Source organism: Nerophis ophidion, linkage group LG18 (assembly GCF_033978795.1).
Source record: "Nerophis ophidion isolate RoL-2023_Sa linkage group LG18, RoL_Noph_v1.0, whole genome shotgun sequence".
NCBI lineage: Eukaryota > Metazoa > Chordata > Actinopteri > Syngnathiformes > Syngnathidae > Nerophis > Nerophis ophidion.
In genome coordinates, this window is record NC_084628.1 from 27,237,765 (window position 1) to 27,263,264 (window position 25,500).

Below are 25,500 nucleotides of genomic sequence, written 5' to 3' on the forward strand. Positions count from 1 at the left end.
TGCAAGAAAAATTGGGAATACAGCATTACAAAAAGTGGAAATGTTAAAAGTTGTAAAAAATGTTTTGAGGTTTTGAGCAAAAATATTGCGTGAAAAATATTTTTTCGGAAAAAACCCACATATACCGCAAGAAAAAAACATTACCATTCCGAAAATAACATTGTAACATTATGAGAAAAAAGTCAAAGTAGACAAGTGATGTACACATTTTTCAAAAATTCCAACGTTACAAGAATCAAATTGCGATGTTTTTAGCATTAAGATTGTGAGAAATAATGTTTTAATATTGCAAGAAGAGTCCAAAGATTGCAAGAAAAACATCATGCTATTACGAAAATAAAGTTGCAATGTTACAAAAAATGTCGTAATACAGTATTACAAAATTTATAAAAAATTACAATGTTAAGAGAATGTCAACATTTAGATTTTTTGGCACAAAGGTGTGAAAAAAAAAGGTTTTAGAAAAAAAACGGCAAATATGCGAGAAAAAAATAGTACGATTATGAGCATTTTTAATGTTATGAAAAAGTAATAATACAGTAATTAAAAAGTAGAAACATTATGGAAAAAAATTTAAAAAAAAATATAACAGAAAGAAAAACTTGTTAAAGTTGAGCACAAAGATTGCAAGAAAAAAAGTTTTGGATTGCAAGTCCCAAGACTAAGAAAAAAGTCCCCCAAAAATTCGTAATAGCGTGAGAACATGTCACAATGTTACGTGAATAAAGTTGTAATATTACAAGAATGTGGCTTGTGAGGAAAAAAAAAGTAATTCGATTGTGAGAAAAAATGTGCAATATTACAAGAAAACTGTGAGAATACAATATTTTTTAAAAAGTAGAAACGTTAAGAAAAAACTTTGTCAAAAATTACAATATGAGAATGTCAACGTTTTGATTTTTTTAGCACAAAGATTGCATAGAAAGAAAGGTCTTCTAAAAAATAGTTTTTGCCACAAAACAAACGAAACTATTATGTAAATAAAGTTGTAATATTACAAAAAAGTTATAATACAAAAATGTCAAAACAAAATATGTCAAAAGATTGAAGTTATGATGTTTTTAGCATAATTATTGCGAGAAAAAATGTTTTTCGATTTCAAGAAAAGTCCAAAGATTGTAAAAAAAAAATTTTACTATTTCAAAATTAAGTCATAAGGTTACAAAAAAAGTCCTAAAACAGTATTACAGAAGTACAAACGTTATTTAAAAAGTGTAAAATAATTACACAAAGATTGCAAGAACATTTTTTTGGATTGCAAGTCCTAAGACTAAGAAAACTGTTGTGTTTGTTCCAAAAATAAAGTTGTAACAGCATGAGAAGAATTTGCAATTTTACGAGAAAAAAGTTGTGTTGTTATGAGAATTGATTCAGACCAAAAAAGGTTAAGAAAAAGTCAACTTTGTGAGTCATAAGGCTAAGAAAGAAGTCATATTATTACGAAAATAAAATCGTAATAGTATGAGATAAAGTCGCGACATTACGGAAAAAAAAGTTGTAATGTCATGAGAACACAAATTGCAAAAAAAAGTTAAGAAAAAGTCAACTTTGTAAACAAAGCCCTTAACCTAAGAAATAAGTCGTATTATTCCAAAAATAAAGTCAAAATCGTCTGACAAAAAGTCGCAACATTAAAAGTTGTAATGTTATGAAAACATTGCAAAAATTGCAAAAAGTGGTTAAGAAAAAGTCAACTTTGTAAGTCTTAAGCCTGAGAAATAAATCGTATTTTTACGAAAATAAAGTCGTAATAGTTTGAGAAAAAGTCACAACATTACGAAAAAAAAGTTGTGATGTTAGGAGAACATTGCAAAAATTGAAAAAAAAATGGTTAAGAAAAAGTAAACTTTGTAAGTCTTAAGCCTGAGAAATAAATCGTATTTTTACGAAAATAAAGTCGTAATAGTTTGAGAAAAAGTCGCAACATTACGAAAAAAAAGTAATGTTATGAGAACATTACAAATAATAGCCAAAAAATGGTTAAGAAAAGTCAACTTTGTAAGCCTTAAGCCTGAGAAAGAAATCGTATTATTACCAAAATAAAGTCGTAATAGTATAAGAATGTTACGTGAAGTAGTTAGGCCCTCCTGTCTGTTCCTAATGCAGTGTCTCCAGCGTATGATTATAGTTGACATTACGATGATGTTATATGATTATAGTTGACATTACGATGATGTTATATGATTATAGTTGACATTACGATGATGTTATATAATTCTAGTTGACATTACGATGATGTTATATAATTATAGTTGACATTACGATGATGTTATGTAATTCTAGTTGACATTACGATGATGTTATATGATTCTAGTTGACATTACAATGATGTTATATAATTATAGTTGACATTACGATGATGTTATATGATTATAGTTGACATTACAATGATGCTATATGATTATAGTTACATTGCGATGATGCTATATGATTATAGTTACATTGCGATGATGCTATATGATTATAGTTACATAACGATGATGTTATATGATTAAACTTGACATTATGATGATGTTATATGATTATAATTTACATTACTATGATGTTATATGGGGCTTCACGGTGGCAGAGGGGTTAGTGCGTCTGCCTCACAATACGAAGGTCCTGCAGTCCTGGGTTCAAATCCAGGCTTGGGAACTTTCTGTGTGGAGTTTGCATGTTCTCCCCGTGAATGCGTGGGTTCCCTCCGAGTACTCCGGCTTCCTCCCACTTCCAAAGACATGCACCTGGGGATAGGTTGATTGGCAACACTAAATTGGCCCTAGTGTGTGAATGTTGTCTGTCTATCTGTGTTGGCCCTGCGATGAGGTGGCGACTTGTCCAGGGTGTACCCCGCCTTCCGCCCGATTGTAGCTGAGATAGGCGCCAGCACCCCCCGCGACCCCAAAAGGGAATAAGCGGTAGAAAATGGATGGATAGATGGATGATGTTATATGATTATAGTTGACATTACGATGATGTTATATGATTATAGTTGACATTACGATGATGTTATATGATTATAGTTGACATTACGATGATGTTATATAATTATAGTTGACATTACGATGATGTTATATAATTAAAGTTGACATTACGATGATGTTATATAATTATAAATGACATTACGATGATGTTATATGATTATTGTTGACATTACGATGATGTTATATGATTCTAGTTGACATTACGATGATGTTATATGATTATAGTCGACATTACGATGATGTTATATGATTATAGTCGACATTACGATGATGTTATATGATTATAGTTGACATTACGATGATGTTATATGATTATAGTTGACATTACAATGATGTTATATGATCATAGTTACATTGCGATGATGCTATATGATTATAGTTACATAACGATGATGTTATATGATTATAGTTGACATTATGATGATGTTATATGATTATAATTTACATTACTATGATGTTATATGATTATACTTGACATTACGATGATGTTATATGATTTTACTTGACATTATGATGATTTTATAAGATTATAGTTGACATTACGATGATGTTATATGATGATAAATTACATTACCATGATGTTATATGATTATAGTTACATTGCGATGATGCTAAATGATTATAGTTACATTACGATGATGTTATATGATTATATTTGACATTATGATGATGTTATATGGTTATAGTTGACATTACGATGATGTTATATGATTATAGTTGGCATTACGATGATGTTATATAATAATAGTTGACATTACAATGATGTTATATGATTACAGTTACATTATGATGATGTTATATGATTATAGTTGACATTACGATGATGTTTTATGATTATAGTTTACATTACGATGATGTTATATGATTATAGTTGACATTATGAAGAAGTTACATGATTATAGTTGAGATTACGATGATCTTATATGATTATAGTTGACATTACGATGATGTTATATGATTATAGTTGACATTACGATGATGTTATATGATTATAATTGACATTACGGTGATGTTATATGTTCATGGTTGACATTACGAGGATGTTATATGGTTATAGTTGACATTACTATGTTGTCATTTGTGTCTTCTCAGGGCTCCAACGTCACCTAGGAGGTGAAGTCGCCACACTTCCTTCCCAGAATTTTGCTTTCACTGCTCGCCGACCTGCGTTCCTTCTCGCCCGCCGGAACCCCCGCGCTCACGTCCAACATGGCGTCCAGTCTGACATGCGCCGGCGCGCTGTGGGCGCTGTTGTCGCTGCTGTGCGCCGCCGCCTCCTGCGTGGGCTTCTTCATGCCCTACTGGCTGCTGGGCGCGCAGATGGACAAGCCGGTGTCCTTCGGCACCTTCCGCCGGTGCTCCTACCCGGTGCGGGACGAGGAGCGGCAGACCACGGTGATGCTGGAGCAGTGCGGCCGCTACGCCTCTTTCGGCGCCATCCCCAGCGTGGAGTGGCGGATCTGCACGGTGGTGACGGGCGCCGGCTGCGGCCTCCTCCTGCTGGTGGCGCTCACCGCTCTCATGGGGTGCTGCATTTCTGACCTCATCTCGCGCACCATCGGCCGCGTGGCGGGAGGCATCCAATTTATCGGAGGTGAGTGTCCATCCAACTTTTTTTTTTTTATACTTCAGTCATGATTTGGAGGGCATGAGAAAGTGGACAGGAATCAAACATACGATCAAACACATTGCTGCCACACAACCAATGTTGTAACAGCAGGAAGCGTCAAAACGTCAAGTCAGCATTAATAGTGCTGACAAAATGATAGTTAACACTTGTTGTGACGCACAAACACAGCAGTGTTTGACACCTCTTCGCATGCTTCAAATGCAGCTACTGCCAAACTGTATTGGGAGGTTGCCTACAGCCGCAGCCGCTCCTGCGGGTGCTATTTCGATTATACTGTACTAAAACCACAAGGATAAAGTGTTTTTTCATGTATGATATCAGTGTATAACTGAGCCGTATTGTGTACGCTATATATATTTGTGTATGTATATACATATATATGTATATATATTATATATACATTTATGTTTTTATATTATATACATTTATACATGTATGGTATATATATATATTATATAATAAATATACATACATATATGTTGTATATATATGTTATATACATATGTATACATACTTTATATTTATATATACACATACATATATATGTATAAATATCCATATACACACATATACATATACAGTGGTGGTCAAAAGTTTACATACACTTGTAAAGAACATAATATCATGGTTGTCTTGATTTTCCAATAATTTCTACAACTCTTTTTTTTTTTTTTTTAATATCTGGCAAGCTTCTGGTTTAATTTTTGACCACTTCTGTTGACAAAATTGGTGCTGTTCAGCCAAATTTGTTGGTTTTCTGACATGGACTTGTTTCTTCAGCATTGTCCACACATTTAAGTCAGGACTTTAGGAAGGCCATTCTAAAACCTTCAATCTAGCCTGATCTAGCCATTCCTTTACCACTGTTTGGGGTCATTGACCTGCTGGAACACCCAACCTCTGGGCTGATGATTTTAGGTTGTCCTGAAGAATTTGGAGGAAAACCTCCTTTTTCATTGTCCCATTTACTCTCTGTAAATTACCAGTTCCATTGGTAGCAAAACAGGCCCAGGGCATACCACTACCACCACCATGCTTGACAGTGAGAGTGGTGTTCCTGGGATTACAGGCCTCACCTGTTCTCCTCCAAACAGCTAAATTTTTGTTTCATCTGACATCACATGGACAAAGATAAAACCTTCTGGAGGAAAGTTCTGTGGTCAGATGAAAAAGAAGTTAATACAGCTTATGAAGAATTCTTAAACAAATGTAAAATACTATATGATGGAAATTGTCCAGTAGTAAATTATAAAAGGAAGTCAAAGTACGGCGAGTTCAAACCGTGGATGACTAAAGGACTCCAAAATGCCTGTAAAAAAAAAAAAAAAATTATATAAGGAATTTATCAAAAATAGAACTTTAGTAAATGAAAATAATATAAAAAATATAAAATTAAACTAATCAATATAATCAGAATGTGTAAAAAAGATTATTATATAAATAAACTGGAATATAACAAGAATAATATAAGAGGTGTATGGAAAATATTAAATGATATTATTAGAAATGAAAATGATGATAATCAATACCCACCAAACTTTATGGAAAATAACAACATGATTAAGGATAAGGAAGTGATAGTAAATACATGTAATGATTATTTTATAAATATTGGACCGAAACTAGCAGAAGAGATAAAGGTAGAAGGGACAAAAATAGATGCAGCAGATTATATCAACCCAAACCCTAAAACAATGTTTTTAAAACCAGTTGTAGAAAGAGAAATCGGGGACATAGTCAAAAGTTTTAAGAACAAAACAAGCAAAGATGTGGATGATATAGACATGCAAACTTTAAAGTATGTGATAGATGGAATTAGTGCTCCATTAGCGTATCTGTTTAACCTTTCATTTGAAATGGGAGTATTTCCTCAACTAATGAAAATTGCAAAAGTTGTTCCTATTCACAAAGCGGGAGACGGACACTTATTCACAAACTACAGACCAATGTCAATATTACCACAGTTCTCCAAAATATTAGAAAAAATATTTATAAATAGATTCGATGGCTTTGCAGAAAAAAATGAATTATTAACAGATAGGCAGTATGGTTTCAGGAATAATCGATCAACAGCACAAGCATTAACAGATTTAATTGAAGAAATAACTGATAGTATTGATGAAAATAAATATACAATAGGAGTATTCTTAGATCTTAAGAAGGATTTTGATACAGTAGACCATAGTATTCTTATTAGAAAAATGGAAAAATATGGTTTTAGGGGTATTGTTCTGGAATGGATAAAAAGTTATTTATCTGATAGAAAGCAGTTTGTACAGATATCACAAAAAAAATCATGTTGGTTAAATATTAAATGTGGGGTACCACAGGGGTCAGTCTTAGGGCCCAAGATGTTCATCATGTATATCAATGATATTTGTAAAGTAACTGAAAATCTTAAATATGTGTTATTTGCGGATGACACCAATGTACTCTGTTCTGATGTGGACTTGCAGCAGCTCCTGAGGACCGTCACCATGGAGATGTGTAAACTAAAAAAATGGTTTGATGCTAATAAATTATCATTAAACCTAAATAAAACTAACTTTATGTTATTTGGAAATAACAGAAATTATATAGATGTAAAATTATATATAGACAATGTTAGTATAGAAAGAGTAAACAAAAACAAATTTTTGGGTGTAATCTTGGACCACAGGATCTGCTGGAAGTCACACATTACATACATCAAAGGGAAGTTGGCGAGAAGTATTGCTGTCCTGGGTAAAACAAGGCACATTCTTAATCAAAAAACATTACACACTCTTTATTCTACACTTGTTTTACCATATTTGAGTTACTGTCTAGAAGTTTGGGGAAATACATACAGGACGAACATCCAACCACTATTCATAATGCAAAAAAGGGCCATCAGACTGATACATAACACAGGACCCTGAGAACACACTAATGGATTATTTATAAAAACATTTGATTTAAAACTACCAGATCTCATCCAACTCAAGACTGCCCAAATGATTTATAAAGCAAGTAAAGATTCACTTCCAACAGGGTTACAGAGAAGATTTTTACAGAGAGAAGGGAATTATAATTTAAGAGGAAAACTACTTTTTAAGATCCAATATTGTAGAACAACGCAGAAACGAATGAGTATAACAATAGTAGGGGTTAAAATATGGAACTGTTTAAAGGATGAAATAAAACACAGCACCAACATAAACCAGTTTAAAAAGCTTTTTAAATCATTTATTATTAGTAAATATAAGAAAGAAGAGCAAACATTGTTTTAGAAAGACAATAATATATAATATGTATATAAATACAATTTATGATTTCATAATTATACAAATAGGTTATATTAAAAGGTATATATTACCACTTTATATGGAATTTAAATAAATTGTGTATGTATTATATATATATATATATATATATATATATATATATATATATATATATATATATATATATATATATATATATATATATATATATATATAAGTGTACAAATGTATATGTTTGATTTAAATGTTAAACTGTGTATATGAGACGTGTGCTACATATATGTTGCTTATATATTGTTTAAAAAAAAAGTAATATAAGTGAAGCATGTTTTAGATTTTATATATATTTTGACTCTTGTTCTTGTTGTGATGGGGTAGGTTTATATAAGCGTTGCTTCAACCTACACCCTTTCGGCTCAATCATTGCTCAAATGAGTGTTTTGTTTTTTTTTCTTTTTTTGTTGTTCTTTGTTTTATGTGAAGATTGCCGAAATAAATGAAAAAAAAAAAATTAAAAAAAAATTAAAAAAAAATTATTGAGCTGTTTAGCCACAATACCCAGCATCATGTTTGGAGGAGAAAAGGTGAGGCCTTTAATTCCAGTAACACCCACTTGTGGATGGCTACGAAAAGCGCCTTATTGCATTATTGCAGTGAAACTTGCCAAGGGACATGTAACCAAATATTAACGTTGCTGTATGTATACTTTTGACCCAGCAGATTTGCTCACATTTTAATAAATAAATAAAAGAATCAAACTTCATGAATGTTTTTTGGGACCAACAAGTATGTGCTTCAATCACTCAATCACAAAACAATAAGAGATGTAGAAATGATTGGAAACTCAAGACAGCCATGACATTATGTTCTTTACAAGTGTATGTAAACTTTTGACCACGACTGTATAGACATATGTACGTATATACATATACAGATATATACATAAATATGTATATATACATATACATGCATATACATATATATATATATATATATATGTATGTGTGGGGGAAAAATCACAAGACTACTTCATCTCTACAGAACTGTTTCATGAAACAGTTCTGTAGAGATGAAGTAGTCTTGAATTTTCCCCCACACATACATATTGCGCTCTACCATGGTATCGAGCACTATTCTCTGGATAATCCAATTAAGATATATATATATATATATATATATATATATATATATATATATATATATATATATATATATACATACATACATACATACATATATACATATGCATATACACGTATATATTTACATAGACATATATACATGTACACACACACACACATATGTATTTACTTACATAAACATACACATATCACTTCCTGTATTTTCCCACCATTTTCCACATTCTCTCGTATTTGTAGCAGAACTCTGGCGAGCGTTCAGATATTTTGTTGTGACTTCAAGTGCTGCGGTGGGACTCACGTGACTGGCATCGTTGGACAGGAAGTCCACGCCGGTACTTTGCGGCGGTCTCGTCCAGACCAGACTGCATCTCTGCAGCTTTAAAAAGCGTCTTTTTTTGGGCAATTTGATCCGAGTGTGTGCGTGCAGCTTCTGTTTACCGTCTGTCCCGTGCACGTGTGGGCCGGCGGCTCCCGGGTGCCGGGCCTGCAGTGGGAGCCGTGAAGACTTTGTGGCCTAGTTTAAGACGCCGCAGCCCTCTCATTAAGTGGGCGACGCTCGCTGGCATTCTGCGGCTCGCAGAGCCGCTATTTGCCATGGCCATCACGCCGCTTGTCTGCGAGAGTGACAGGTTGCAGAAAGTAGGAAAAAAGTGCCTCCCACTCCTGCTGTTAACGATGTGGAGGTGAAGGCCTCAAATGTGTGCTTTTATGTAAGCAAGTTGCTATTTTAGGATAGGGGATTAAAGGAAGATGTCGTTCCGTGCAAATGTTCCCACTTTTGCCAGCACCAAAATCCAGTCATGCTTGGCAGTGGAGCAAAGCCGGGTGATGGTGGGGGGTGGGGCAGGGCTACCCTCTTTTTGAAATCGGCCTGGTTAGAGACGTCTCACAAGGGCTAATTGGATGTGACACAATTGGAGAAAGTGGCCCGGCTGCACTCTGTTGTTGACAGCCCGCTGATAGGTTGTGTTTGTCCCTATGCTAATGAGGACCTCGTTTGGATTCAGAGTGTTTGTCTTAGGGCTGGGCAGGAAAACCGTAACTATAACGAAATCTACATGTGTTCGATAAAACGTTGTTTTTTTTCTTTTTGTCGCGGGAAGAAAGCGGAAGTTGGTTGTGCTGATCAGTGGGAGGGACACGTTAGCAGCCAATCAGGTGACAGGATCAACTTTCAAGTTTGCTTGTCTGGCGCTTGATTATTAGCATGGAGAAAGTCAAAATGAAGAACTTTTGGATAAAAGAGGAAAAGACAACTGGAAAGGTTTAGTCAGACCAGTGTGGTTGACCTTAGCTCACCCTTTAGAGCAGTGGTTCTCAACCTTTTTTCAGTGATGTACCCCCTGTGAACATTTTTTTAATTCAAGTACTCCCTAATCAGGGCAAAGCATTTTTGGTTGAAAACAAGAGATAAAGAAGTAAAATACAGCACTATGTCATCAGTTTCTGATTTATTAAATTGCATAAAAGTGCAAAATATTGCTCATTTGCAGTGGTCTTTCTTGAACTATTTGGAAAAATAGATAAAAAATAAATAACATACACATATATGAATGAAAAATTAACAAATATGATAAATATTTTTAATAATAATATAATATAATAATAAAAACATAATACAATTAAAAATATATATACAATACATATATATGAATGACAAATTAATAAATATAATAATAATATAATATAATAATACAAACATTATATAATCATAATAATATAATAATAATAATAATAATAATAGATAAGAATGTTTACAGTCAATATATTGTTCTTCTTATTTTCCATAAAATATCAATAATTATGGCTTTTGACCAATAAGAAAATTCTAATGTTGTGATACAGTTCTCAGTCTTGTGGCCCAGCCCTCGCTTGTGTTGTTGTTTACATCTCAGACTTTTTTTCCCATGTTGGTTTTGCTCGACAGAAGGCGAGCCAAACCTTCTCCAAATGACTGTGAAATACTTTCAAAAGATTCCTGACTTGGATTTGGTTGTTAGGGATTTAGTTAACTCCCCCTCACCCCCACTCTGAATCCTTTCTTCCCTGCAGAGACTCGCTGCAAGCGAGGAGAAGGCTTTTTTTAATTTTCATGTCTTCATACGTTTAAAGCGCACACAGCGTCCAGATGACCGAAATTTTACTGACAACTTCTCTTAGTGTATTTTTCTTGCTTATAAAAAATGGATTCTGTCAGGAAATATAACGGAGTCGCCATTTTCAGACTTGCCTGCTCTTCCACAGCCTGTGTCCTCATGCTCTTTCTGTATTTCTTCAAACATCAGTAGAAGAGGACACAAAATAGAACCGTTGCGACTTACCATTTTTTTCTTGTGCATTTTAACACCAGGTCTGCTTTTTTTCCGTTTTTCGGCAGGTTTAGACTCTGCCCTCAAATTCAGAATCAATACAATGATCTCCGCAAGTTATACTCCTCTTGCTTGGTTCGTTCCATTTTAAGTGTAGACAGCCATATTTTACTATTTGCTGCCTTGCCTTGGTGGGGATCGAAACCGAAAGTTAACTGGCTGTATGTGTTGGGCGCACACACACACACACACACACACACACACACACACACACACACACACACACACACACACACACACACACACACACACACACACACACACACACACACACACACACACACACACACACACACAGGGTATCTGTTCTTCCGGACCCTAAATGAGATACAATGTGTGTGCATTAATTGTTACATCCTTGGAAAATATTCTAAGATATACAATACCAAAACACAAACTATGCCATACAGAATGGCCGCCGGCCTTTTGGAAGTGACGTCTGGAGGTAGTTCTTTTTTTTTTTTTTTTTTTTCTTTGTCATGAAAAAGGGAGGTTTTTTGGGTTGGTGCACTAATTGTAAGTGTATCTTGTGTTTTTTATGTTGATTTAATAAAAATAAATAAATAAATATTAAAAAAAAAAAAACAATAATAAAAAATTCTTCAGCGTGCCGGTAACAGTCGAGCCGCGGCCCGGTACCGGTGGTTGGGGACTACTGCATTAGATGATGTTACAGGTCACATTAAATAATGTGGTGAGCCACAATAAATAATCAAGTTAATAAATAAGTCACGTTAATTAAAATGGCGGAGCACACAGAATGATGTGGCAGGCCAAATAAATGGTCCTGTGGGCCAAATAAAACATTGTGACAGACAACATTAGGTGATGTGGCAGGCCACTCGACATGAGTGGGGGGGCCACGTGAAATTATGTGGCGGGCCACGTTATATGATGTGGTGGGCCACCTTAAATGATAATGTGAAGAGCCATTTTAAATGGTGTGCCGGGCCACTTAAATGAAATAATGTGGCAGACAATGCTGACGTGGCAGGCCACATTAAATGATGGGGTGATGTGGCGAGCCACATAAAGTAATGTGGCGGAGGACATTACATGTGGCAGGCCACTTTAAATGATGTGATGACATAGCGAGCCACTTAAAATAACATGGAAAAACACATCAAATGCCGAGGCAGGCCACATAAATGGCGTGGCGCGCCAAATGAAAATATGGCCGATGACATGGCGGGCCACTTAAAATAACATGCAGGTCACATTAAATGATGTGAGTACGTGGCAAGCCACGTTAAATAATGTAGCGGGCCACATAAAACTACCATGGCGGAATACATAACATGGCATGACAGGCCACACAAATGATATGGCAGATAACATTAAATGATGTGGCGAGCCAGCTTAAATGATATGGGCCACACTACATGACGTGACGGGCCACGTAAACAAACATGATAGAATACATAAAATGGTGTGGCGGGCCACATGAATGATTTGGTAGACAACATTAAATGAAGTGGCGAGCCACGTTAAATGATTAGATGATGTGGACGGCAATGTAGACTAACATTGCAGAATATACAGTATAAAATGGCATCTCGGGCCACATAAATGGTGTGGCGGGCCACGTTAAATGATGTGATGTTGTGGCGGGCAACATAAACTAATACGGCGGAATACATTAAACGGCTTCGCGGACCAAATGAATGGTGTGGCGGGCCAAATGAAATAACGTGGCGACCAACATTAGATCACGTAGCGGGCCACATTAAATGAAGTGGCAGGCCAAATAAAAAATTGGGCAAACATGAAATGATGTAGCAGGCCACGATAAACGATGTGATGACATGGCGAACCACTTTAAATGACGTGGTGGGCCACATAAATAATGTGACAAACGTGAAATGATTTGGCAGGCCACAATAAATGATGTGATGTTATGGCAAATCACGTTAAATGTTGTGGTTGGGTACATAAAATAAGGCGGACAACAATAAATGATGGAGCAGGTCACTTAAATGATGTGGCGGGCCAAGTCTGCGTTTGAAAAGTGTACTTTGGCATGGCAGAGCTGGTGTTTGAGGATAGTTCAGCAGAGGCCGTATTAAAAGCCAAGATAGTGGAGGCCTGCAGAAAGTGTGACACTAAAGAAGCCGTTTGAGGCTCTCATTGAGACCAACAGATGTGCCTTCTGAAAACAGCCACACTTTTATTGCTTCTTGGCAGGCGTTGTTTTTGCATTCAAGAATTCAATCAAAGCTTTGCTCTCCTTATCTGCGCCGCAACGTAACAACTCCTTCTTCAAGGATTCTTTGGCTGCTGATGTGGGCGCAAGCCAAGCAGCTATGAAGAAGAAGGAGAAGATGAAGAAGGAGAAGTGTGAATTATATTTATACAGCGCTTTTCTCTAGTGACTCAAAGCACTTTAGATAGTGAAACCCATGATATAAGTTACATTTAAACCAGTGTGGGTGGCACTGGGTGCAGGTGGGTCAAGTGCCTTGCCGATGGACACAACGACCGTGACTAGGATGGCGGAAGCAGGGATCGAACCTGCAACCCTCAAAAAAGTTGCTGGCGCAGCCGCTGTACCAACCGAGCCACGCCGCCCCAGAAGAAGAAGAAGGAGAAGGAGAAGGAAAATAAGGAGAAGAAGATAAAGAAGAAGGAGAAAGAGGAGGAGAAGAAGAAGAAGGAGAAGAAGGAGGAGAAGAAGAATGAGAGTAGGAAGAAAGAGAAGAAGGAGAAGAAGAAGAAGAAGAAAATGAAGAAGAATGAGAAAGAGAATGAGAGGAAGGGGGAGAAGAAGAATGAGAATAAGAAGAATAACAAAAAAGAGAAGGTGAAGGAAGAGAAGAAGGAGAAGGAAGAGAAGAAGAACAAGAAGAAGATAAAGAAGAATGAGAAGAAGTAGAAAGAGGAGAAGAAGAAGAAGGAGAAAAAATAAATATAAAGATGAAGAAGAAGAAGAAAGAGAAGAAGAGGAAGATAAAGACAAAGGAGAAGGAGGAGAAGATGAAGGAGGAGAAGAATAATAAGAAGAAGGAAAGGAGAAGAAGAAGATGAAGAAGAATGAGAAGAAGTAGAAGAAGGAACAAAAGAAGGCAAAGAAGTAGAAAAAGAAGGACAAGAAAAAGGAGAAGAAGATAAAAATAAAGATGAAGAAGAAGGAGAAGAAGAGGAAGATAAAGATGAAGGAAAAGAGGAGAAGAAGAAGGAGAAGATGAAGAAGAAGAAGAAGTAGAAGAAGAAGAAGAAAAATAAGAAGAGGAAGAAGATGAAGATGAAGGAGAAGGTGAAAAAGAAGAAGAATGGATGTGAAGACAATGCAAAGTCACTATCAGTGTAGTAACGTTCCAAAGAAAGTTCTTCCAAAGGTCATGCAGATGAAAAAAGGTTTTAGTTGTCAATGAAAGTGTTATTGGATTGAAACTGGAAAGTCAACCAGACAACCCAGCAGACACAAGACATTGATACAACGTTGATTACACATGCTTTAAAACTGACTTTGAAATACTGTTGCAAAATAGTTGTGTTTGTAAAATTGAGAATGTTGATGTCCAACATTGGATCCTCGTTGTTGGTTGGGAAATTACCAAATTTCAATGGTCAAATCAATGCCACAACCTAACATTGAATAGACGTTGTCAAAAGGTATGTTGTTTCAAGGTTGTATTTGTGTTGTATAATATTGGTTGGGAAATGACCAAAATTCAATGGTCAAATCAACGTCACAACTCGACATTGATTAAACGTCAAAAATAATGTTGTTTCAACGTTGTATTTCTGTTGTACAATATTGGTTGGAAAATGACAAAAATGCAATGGTCAAATCAACGTCACAACCCAACATTGATAAACGTCAAAAAGAATGTTGTTTCAACGTTGTATTTGTGTTGTAGAATATTGATTGGAAAATGACCAAAATTCAATGGACAAATCAACGTCAACTTGACATTGATTAAACGTCAAAAAGAATGTTGTTTCAACGTTGTATTTGTGTTGAAGAATATTGGTTGGGAAATGACCACATTCAATGGTCAAATCAACAACACAACACAACACAACATTGATTAAACGTCAAAAATAATGTTTCAACGTTGTATCTACGTTGTAGAATATTGGTTGGAAAATGACAAAAATGCAATGATCGAATCAACGTCAAAACCCAACATTGATTAAACGTCAAAAAGAATGTTGTTTCAACGTTGTACCTACGTTGTAAAATATTGGTTGGAAAATGACAAAAATGCAATGATCGAATCAACGTCAAAACCCAACATTGATTAAACGTCAAGAAGATTGTTGTTTCAACGTTGTATTTGTGTTGTAGAATATTGGTTGGGAAATGACCACATACAATGGTCAAATCAACAACACAACACAATATTGATTAAAAGTAAAAAAGAATGTTGTTTCAACGTTGTATCTACGTTGTAAAATATTGGTTGGAAAATGACAAAAATGCAATGATCGAATGAACTTCAAAACCCAACACTGATTAAACGTTAAGAAGAATGTTGTTTTAATGTTGTATTTGTGTTGTAGAATATTGGTTGGGAAATGACCATAATTCAATAATTGAATCAACGTCACAACCCAACATTGATTAAACGTCAAAAAGAATGTTGTTTCAATGTTGTACCTACAGTACGTTGTAGAATATTGGTTGGAAAATGATAAAAATGCAATGATTGAATCAACGTCAAAACCCAACATTGATTAAACGTCAAAAAGAATGTTGTTTCAACGTTGTACCTACGTTGTAAAATATTGGTTGGAAAATGACAAAAATGCAATTATCGAATCAACGTCAAAACCCAACATTGATTAAACGTCAAGAAGAATGTTGTTTCAACGTTGTATTTGTGTTGTAGAATATTGGTTGGGAAATGAACAAAATTCAATGGTCAAATCAACGTCACAACCCAACATTGATTAAACTTAAAAAAGAATGTTGTTTCAACGTTGTATTTGCGTTGTAGAATATTTTGGGAAATGACCAAATTTCAATGGTCAAATCAACGCCACAACCTAACATTGAATAAACGTTGTCAAAAGGTATGTTGTTTCAACGTTGTATTTGTGATGTAGAATATTGGTTGGGAAATGACCAAAATTCAATGGTCAAATCAACATCACAAACCAACATTGATTAAATGTAAAAAAGAATGTTGTTTCAACATTTTATTTGCGTTGTAAAATATTGGTTGGGAAATGACCAAATTTCAATGGTCAAATCAACGTCAAAACCCAACATTGATTAAACGTCAAAAAGAATGTTGTTTCAACGTTTTATTTGCATTGTAGAATATTTTGGGAAATGACCACATTTTAATGGTCAAATCAACGTCAGAACCCAACATTGATTAAACGTTGACTAAAAGCATGTTGTTTCAACGTTAGGTTTGAGTTGCACAACGTCAGTACCTAAGTCAACAAGTTGTCAACGTTGTTTCAATGTCTTGTGCCTGCTGGGAGGGAGTGTTCCGCCATGACATAACGTTTCTGCAGCCATGTTGGAAAAAGAAAAAGGAAGCGTTGCATATTGATGTATTTATGTAGGTGCATACATTTTAGGGTTGTAACTCTAATTGCGTCTGTCGCTGTTGCAGAGAGAGAAAGTCAGTGGCCATTTATTATAGATGAGACACATTTAATGTGTATTAAATCACATATGACCTCTGGGTTGTGACACTTCCTGGATGAAATATGACCATTCCACCAGGCATTATGCATGCATGCCACATTTTCTCACAATTCCATATTCACCTCACACTGAGCGCTCATGTTTTTGCAGCACGTCTTCCATTGTGCACCGCAAATAAAACGTATTCATCACAATTTGCTCTTATTATGATGATGATGCAGGTGTTATTATGATGGTGATGCAACCAGCAGGACGCAGTCATTCATAGAATTAAAGCTACCGGGGGTCCACATAACATTCTTTTTAATACCAATTCTAAACCAATGCATCATTTTCAAAACCGATTAAAAAAAAGATCTTTTTTTTTTTATAGATATGGCTTTTTTTCAGAGTTGCCATAGTTTAACGATTAATGGAAACAACAAAATATAAATCCAAGCATATATATATATATATATATATATATATATATATATATATATATATATATATATATATATATATATGTATGTATGTATATACAGTATATTAAAGTTAAAAAGTTAAAGTACCAATGACTGTCACACACACGAAATTATTCTCTTTATTAGACCCATCACCCTTGATCACCCTCTGGGAGTTGAGGGGAGCAGTGGGGAGCAGTGGGCAGCAGCGGTTTCGCGCCCAGGAATCATTTATGGTCATTTAATCCCCAATTCCAACCCTTAATGCTGAGTGCCAAGCAGGGAGGTAATGGGTACCATTTTTATAGTCTTTGGTATGTCTATATATGTATACTGTTTTTAATATACATACTGTATATACACATACATACATATATACTGTATATAATTACATATATATACATACACACATATATAATTACATATATATACATACACACATATATAATTACATATATACACACAAACACACACGCATACATACATATATACATAACTACATACATATATATATACTGTATATACATTCATATATAAATACATACATATATAATTACAAATACAAACATATATACATAATTACATGCATTTATGGACATACATATATACAAACATATATATACATATATTTTAATATACATACTGTATGCACACATACATACATATATACTGTATATAATTACATATACAGTGGGACAAATTTATTTGTAAATTATGGTGGAAAATGAGTATTTGGTCAACCATTCAAAGCTCTCACTGATGGAAGGAGGTTTTGGCTCAAAATCTCACGATACATGGCCCCCATTCATTCTTTCCCAACTCGTCGTGTTTGGAGGAAGAAGAATACTGAGTTGCATCCCAAGAACACCACACCTACTGTGAAGCATAGTGGTGGAAACATCATGCTTTGGGGCTGTTTTTCTGCTAAGGGGACAGGACGATAGATCCGTGTTAAGGAAATAATGAATGGGGCCATGTATCGTGAGATTTTGAGCCAAAACCTCCTTCCATCAGTGAGAGCTTTGAATGGTTGACAAATACTTATTCCTGGATATTTTTTTTTCATATTCTCTCTCACAGTTGAAGTGTACCTATGATGAAAATTACAGTGGGAGAACTTGCACAATCGCTGGCTGACTAAATACGTTTTTGCTCCACTGTATATATACACATACATTTATACATATATACATGATTACATACATATATAATATATACACATACATATATAATTACATATATACATACACGTATACATTCATACATACATATATGTAGATGTATACATAAATACATGCATATATGCAAATACATACTGTATATACATACATATGTACATACATATGTACATACATATATATATAAATACATATACATACATACATAATTACATATATATATACACATACATATATACATACTTATATAATTACATGTATATACATACACACATACATAAATACATATAAATATATACAGTTCATACATACATACATATATCAGGGTTTCCCGCAGCGATTTGTTGCTAAGACTATATATATATATATATATATATATATATATATATATATATATATATATACATATATATATATATATATATATATATATATATATATACATATATATATATATATATATATATATATATATATGTATATATATATATATATATATATATATATATATATATATATATATATATATATGCAAATATGTATGATTTAAATACATGAAATAGAACCACGAGACAGTTATCTAATAGCATGTTGACACTAAGCACATTCAGTGATTCAGATTCAGTGGACTAGCACATAAAAAAGTTCATTGTTTACCTCTAACGATGATTTAAAGCGCATGAGAAGCTCTCTTTGACCACATGCTCGTTTATTATCAAGTGCAATGTGCGACCCAGCAGCCACGGAACAACATTCAATTTAATATTTACTCGTTCCATGACTTAAGGGGTCATATTATGATTTTTTTTTTTTCATTTGAAATACTTCATTTTGGTCTACATATCATGTAATGGTGCTTCTCTGCTCAAAATGTCGCATGGATGCTCGGTTTTGTAGTTGTCGTTTTAGCGCTTCCATAGCAAGTCTACTGACAGATATAAGTTTGAACTACTTTGCATTAGAAATGGCAACAAGAGGATAGAAAAAACAAATGAGCTTCTTGACTACAATGGCGGACTTGTGCAAAGCACTTTGGGTAAATTCCTACCATTTATGGAAAAAGGTCACCAATTTGGCTTGTTTGGAGGAAATATGAAGGAAGGCAAGATTGTTTTATAAATATCCTCACCATGTCTCCATGCTTTGATTTAACATTTTCCAGACCGATTTCACTGCATATTCTCTGCCTGCTCCCTAGTGTTACCATATTTGAGTTGTTGTGCTGAAATATGGGGAAACAACGACACTATATTCACTATGGGTGTAACGGTACACAAAAATTTCGGTTTGGTACATACCTTGGTTCAGAGGTCACGGCTCGGTTCATTTTTGATACAGTAAGAAAACAACAAAATATAATTTTTTTGGCTATTTATTTACCAAATTTGCAAAATCTTCCACCAAAAATATTTTTCTTAGGGGAATATTTGATGTGAAGTAATCGGAACCTTTGATAGGTCAATAATTCACAATACCATTGATTTAATATTAAGTTTTGGGCAATGACAGTTTGAAAGACAAAAAAAACAGCTTTGTTTTATTAGTCAACGTTGCAACTTTTTCCTAATTACATTTAGCCTTTAAGCTTTTTTATTTCACTTTTGTTTATGTTTTTGTTTATTTTAATAGTATTTTTAGAATGTGCCGTGGGCCTTTAAAACATTAGCTGTGGGCCGCAAATGGCTTCCGGGGCACACTTTTGACACCCCTGCTATATATAATAAAAAATAAGATCTGATAAATCTATGGGTAAAAAGCAGAGCCTGGCGACGCATGCGCTTTTATCATAACTCTCTCGCTCTCTCTGTCTCTGCCCCTCTGCGCACACAATTTGTTTTGTTTTTAACCCCTTCTTAACTCTGAACGTACATTGAAAATACACGCAACCCTAACTCAATATGCCGGATATTTGAGGCATTTAAGAAACTCCACCCGGACAGCCCCGCAAAAGAGGACATATCCGGTGAAAAGAGGAGGTATGGTCAGTCTATCGTAGCCCGGTCGCTGCTAGCATGCCGTGTGTTGTACCTCGGTGTGCATTGTTTACACAACGTGCGGTACGCTACTTAATATGTCCGTGTGGAAACTTGTTCGGTACACCTGCGAACCGAACCGAAACCCCCGTACCGAAACGGTTCAATACAAATTCACGTACCGTTACACCCCTAACATTTACTAAATGTGTTATAAAAAAGATCAGTCAGGATAATACACAATGTTGGATAAAACAAAGATTTATCTATCGGAATTTTTACGATTTTTTACGATTGCAAACAGCTAAAATGATGCATAAAGCAAAATTATAACCTGCTAGCCAAGAAAGTACAACAATTCTTCTCAACAAAAGAGGAGAAATATACCCTTAAACGTTTGTATGCATGAATTGATTTATGTGAACCCTGACTTAAACAAGTTGAAAAACTTATTCGGGTGTTACCATTTATTGGTCAATTGTTCGGAATATGTACTGTACTGTGATATCTACTAATAATAGTTTCAATCAATCAATCAATCAATCAATCAATTAATCAATCAATCAATCAATCAATCAATCAAACAAACAAAAACTGTCCATCGATCATGCCTGTTATTACAACTATAGTTCATACACTGTCTTGCTAGCTGTGTTCCTACTTCCGGAATGACTATTTTTGGACAAATGAGGATTTACAAACTTATCTTTTTGAAGCTGAAAATAGAGAGGATGAACTGCTGCTTCTAGAAGCCAGCTCAAAGAAAAGAGTGAGACGTTGGAGCAGACAGAAGAAGAGAGAGATTGAGGTGAAAGTGACTCGCAGCTGCGAATGAGGAATTTGAAGACAAGCTATTTAAAGATAAATGGAGTGCTTACCCAAAAGCAACAGGAAATGTCCTCGGCCAGCTGGACCAGATGAACAGCTGTTCATCGAGTGAGTCACAATTCATATCGATCATGGCACACGCAGCATGTCATGCATGTTATTACAACTACAGTACATATGCTTTCTGGCTAGCTGTGTACAAACAAAACATGAAATAATACTTTACAGATACTTTAATATGATTGTTCATGCTTTTCACTCAGTACAGATTGCTGTCCTATCACAGTGTTGTGCATTACAAACACAAACATGTAGAACCTGGCTTATCTCTTTCTGTTGTTAGCGTCTACGGCTAATACCGTAGCACGCCGATGTGGTAGTACGCTAGAAAAATAATTCTTATAACAATGTTGCCACAACTTAGTTATTATACAGGTTACAGAATGTAAATTAAGTATTGTTGACGTTTTTTTAATGTATTTTTTAAAAATGATTCAGAGGTAGATGATTGCTAACATTAGCTGCTTTGCTAGCCACCTAGAACAAGCCGTTTTTTTATGTGTTAGAAGTAGAGATGTCCGATAATGTCGGACTGCCGATATTATCGGCCGATAAATGCTTTAAAATGTAATATCGAAAATGATCGGTATCTGTTTCAAAAAGTAAAATTTAGGACTTTTTAAAACGTGGTACATGAACGTAGGGAGAAGTACAGAGCGATTATAAACCTTAAAGCCACTGCCTTTGCGTGCCGGCCCAATCACATAAAATCTACGGCTTTTCACACACACACAAGTGAATGCAAGGCATGCTTGGTCAACAGCCATACAGGTCACACTGAGTGTGGCTGTATAAACAACTTTAACACTGTTACAATTATGCGCCACACTGTGAACCCACACTAAACAATAATGACAAACACATTTCGGGAGAACATCCGCCCCGTAACACAACATAAACACAACAGAACAAATACCCAGAACCACTTGCAGGACTAACTCTTCCAGGAAGCTACAATATACACCCCACTTCAACCTCCACATGCTCTCTCGGGGAGAGCATGTCCCAAATTCTAAGTTGCTGTTTTGAGGCATTTAAAAAAAAAAATAATGCACTTTGTGACTTCGATAATAAATATGGCAGCGCCATGTTGGCATTTTCTTCTATAACTTGAGTTGGTTTATTTTGGAAAACCTTGTTACATTGTTTAATGCATCCAGCGGGGCATCACAACCTAATTCGGCATAATAATGTGTTAATTCCATGACTGTATATATCGGTATCGGTTGATATCGGAATCGGTAATTAAGAGTTGTATAATATCGGATATCGGCAAAAAAGGCATTAACTGACATCTCTAGTTAGAAGGCAAAACAACTAAAACTTGTGTATTCTTCTCTCTCATAATGATTGTGATTGATAGGCCAAATGAAATAAAAAAGTGCAGTTCCCCTTTAAGAACTCCTCATGAACTGGCAGTGTTGTGATGGCAGGGCAGCAAGCGGCTGAATGAGCGTTTGTCTGAGCAAACAATGCGAGCGGTCGCCTGCAGCCGCTTCCTACGTGTGCACAGGCGGCGCCGATTGAATGTGTCCCACCCTCCCCGCCTTTCTGGCGGTTCCAGACGCCGAGGTCACGTGCGGCCGTGTGATCCATGCACTGGAAAGGCGTGTAAACACGCTACGGATGGACTTCCCGCACTGGGGGTCCTGCGCTCGGCATCGCAGCATCTCGTCCCGTCTCCCTGCCAGCTGGATGCCGCCCGGGTACCGCCGCTGTGGAACACCATGCCAGATCGCGCTTTTCCACCCAACACGTTTTGTCAAAGCCTCCATCCCTCGACACCAAGTCCATAGCAACAGGCAACAAATACGTCCATACCTGCTTCTCTAGGGTACTTTTTTTTTTTTTTTGCAACGACCCAACCGATTCACGTAAAATCCAATGTTGCTACGTTTTGCTATGCCAAAGAATCGCTCAATTTTATTTTCCTATATTGAAAGACAGTGTGACTGTTCAAACGATGTGGAATGTGACAGTGGCCAAAACGGATCGGATAAAACCTCTGCCTTGTTTTTAATGAATACTTGGGCCTACTGTATTTCAAATTTGTTGACGAAAACTACAACTAAGATGCACGTTACGATCAAACAGCTGCTGCATAACAAAGTACAATACTTACAGTATCAACACTTTTTAGGGATGCTAGTGGTACGCCAAAGAATCATTCAATTTTATTTTCCTATATTCAAACACAGTGTGACTGTTCAAACGGTGTGTAATGTGACAGTGGCCAAAACGTATCGGATAAAACCTCTGCCTTGTTTTTAATGAATACTTGGGCCTACTAGGCCACTGTATTTCAAATGTGTTGAAGAAAACTGCAACTAAGAAGCACGTTACGATCAAACAGCTGCTGCATAAAAAAGTACAATACTTACAGTATTAACATACACACACGCATACGTATATACATATATACCTATATATATATATATATATATATATATATATATACATATATATACATACATATACATATATATATATATATATATAGGTATATATGTATACCTATATATATATACACAGTATATATATATATACACAGTATATATTTATATAGTATACATATATACCTATATATATATATATATGTAAATATATACATATATGCATATGTATATATATATATATATATATATATATGTATATTGATGTGTATGCATATATATATGTATATATATATATATGTGTATATATATGTATATATATGTATGTATATATATATATATATATATATATATTTATATATATATATATATATATATATATATATATATATATATATATATAGTCGAGGTTTCTGTGGTTTATCCGTTTTACAGTGCTCAATACCGGGGGAGAGTGGAATATACGTTAGGTCAGAAAAAACTCTGAGGCTATATCATCCCCACAAGCCTGTTTCGCAGGGGATTTTATTGCAATAAAATCCGAATTAAATAAAATTTCCCTGCTCGTCAGGGGATGTTATTGCAATGTAATCAGGGAAACCTGATGATATAGCCTCTGGGTTTTTTCCTTACCTAACGTATAAAAACATATGACCGAAATAAATGTATTTCATTTATTAATTTATGTTTCTTTTTATTGTTTGTTTTTTAATGTTTTAGTGTTTTGTCTTGTTTTTTATGTTTTGTATTGTGTTTTTTATATGTTTAATGGATCTTAAGGTCTGCAATAAAGATTGATGATATATATATATATACATACATACATACATACATACATACATATATATATATATATATACATACATACATACATACATACATACATATATATATATGTATATATATATATATATATATATATATATATATATATATATATATATATATATATATACATACATACATACATACATATATATATATATATATATATATATACAACCTGAGTGGTTGACAGATGAGTACATCATCATGGACATCATATCTTCTTGTCTCCTCCCCAAAAAAAACCTGCTAATCTGTTCTGTTCTTGCCAGTAGTCCAGTCAGTCTGATGTGATGATGATGGACGGGACAGCCTCATCGTCCATGCACGCGTGCAAAAACGGATTGGGCCGCGGCATCACATTTGTTAGCGTGGCAAGAGAGAGAGAGCGCGAGAGCGAGCCTTCGTCCAATTGACTGAAGAGTAATGCTTTTTAGAACGTTTCCTCGCTCTCCATCGCTCCTTTCCTGCCCGCTGATGGTTATAAAGTGGACACCACTTCCGCCGGAGATTAAGTATCATCAGAGTCGTGATGTAATGTAATGTAATGTAACATAATGTAATATAAGGGGTCTCACACAGCACAGGCCTACAATTGAACCATGTACCAGTACTAATAAAGTACTAATACTATACTATACTATACTGCCATTTTACATGATGGTTAAGAAACACTGGTTTAATGTAATCATCAATTTTGTGTATGATACTTATTTTTTGTGTGGTGTCCTTTATTTGGAAAAGCGTCAAAATACATTTTGGTATACCAAAATATTGGTACCTGGACAACACTACACGAGATCCACCGTAAAAATTCCAGACCAGAAGCCGCTACTTTTT

At 35.0% G+C, this 25,500-nt stretch overlaps 2 protein-coding genes across 2 annotated transcripts in view; both read left to right on the plus strand.

The window, feature by feature from the left end:
• LOC133537374 (LHFPL tetraspan subfamily member 6 protein) overlaps positions 1–25,500 on the plus strand; it is a 144,810-nt gene that overhangs the window by 9,807 nt on the left and 109,503 nt on the right. Inside the window, exon 2 of the mRNA XM_061878392.1 lies at positions 4,059–4,560. Within this exon, the coding sequence (XP_061734376.1) occupies positions 4,176–4,560 (385 nt within the window). The 5' untranslated portion in view covers positions 4,059–4,175. The remainder of the gene's footprint in view (positions 1–4,058; positions 4,561–25,500) is intronic.
• On the plus strand, positions 4,615–17,298 carry LOC133537408 (uncharacterized). Its single transcript, XM_061878414.1, has 4 exons — positions 4,615–4,676; positions 9,221–9,315; positions 9,411–9,622; positions 13,841–17,298. The coding sequence occupies exons 1-4, from the start codon at positions 4,615–4,617 to the stop codon at positions 14,222–14,224; spliced, it is 753 nt and encodes a 250-aa protein (XP_061734398.1). The 3' UTR covers positions 14,225–17,298.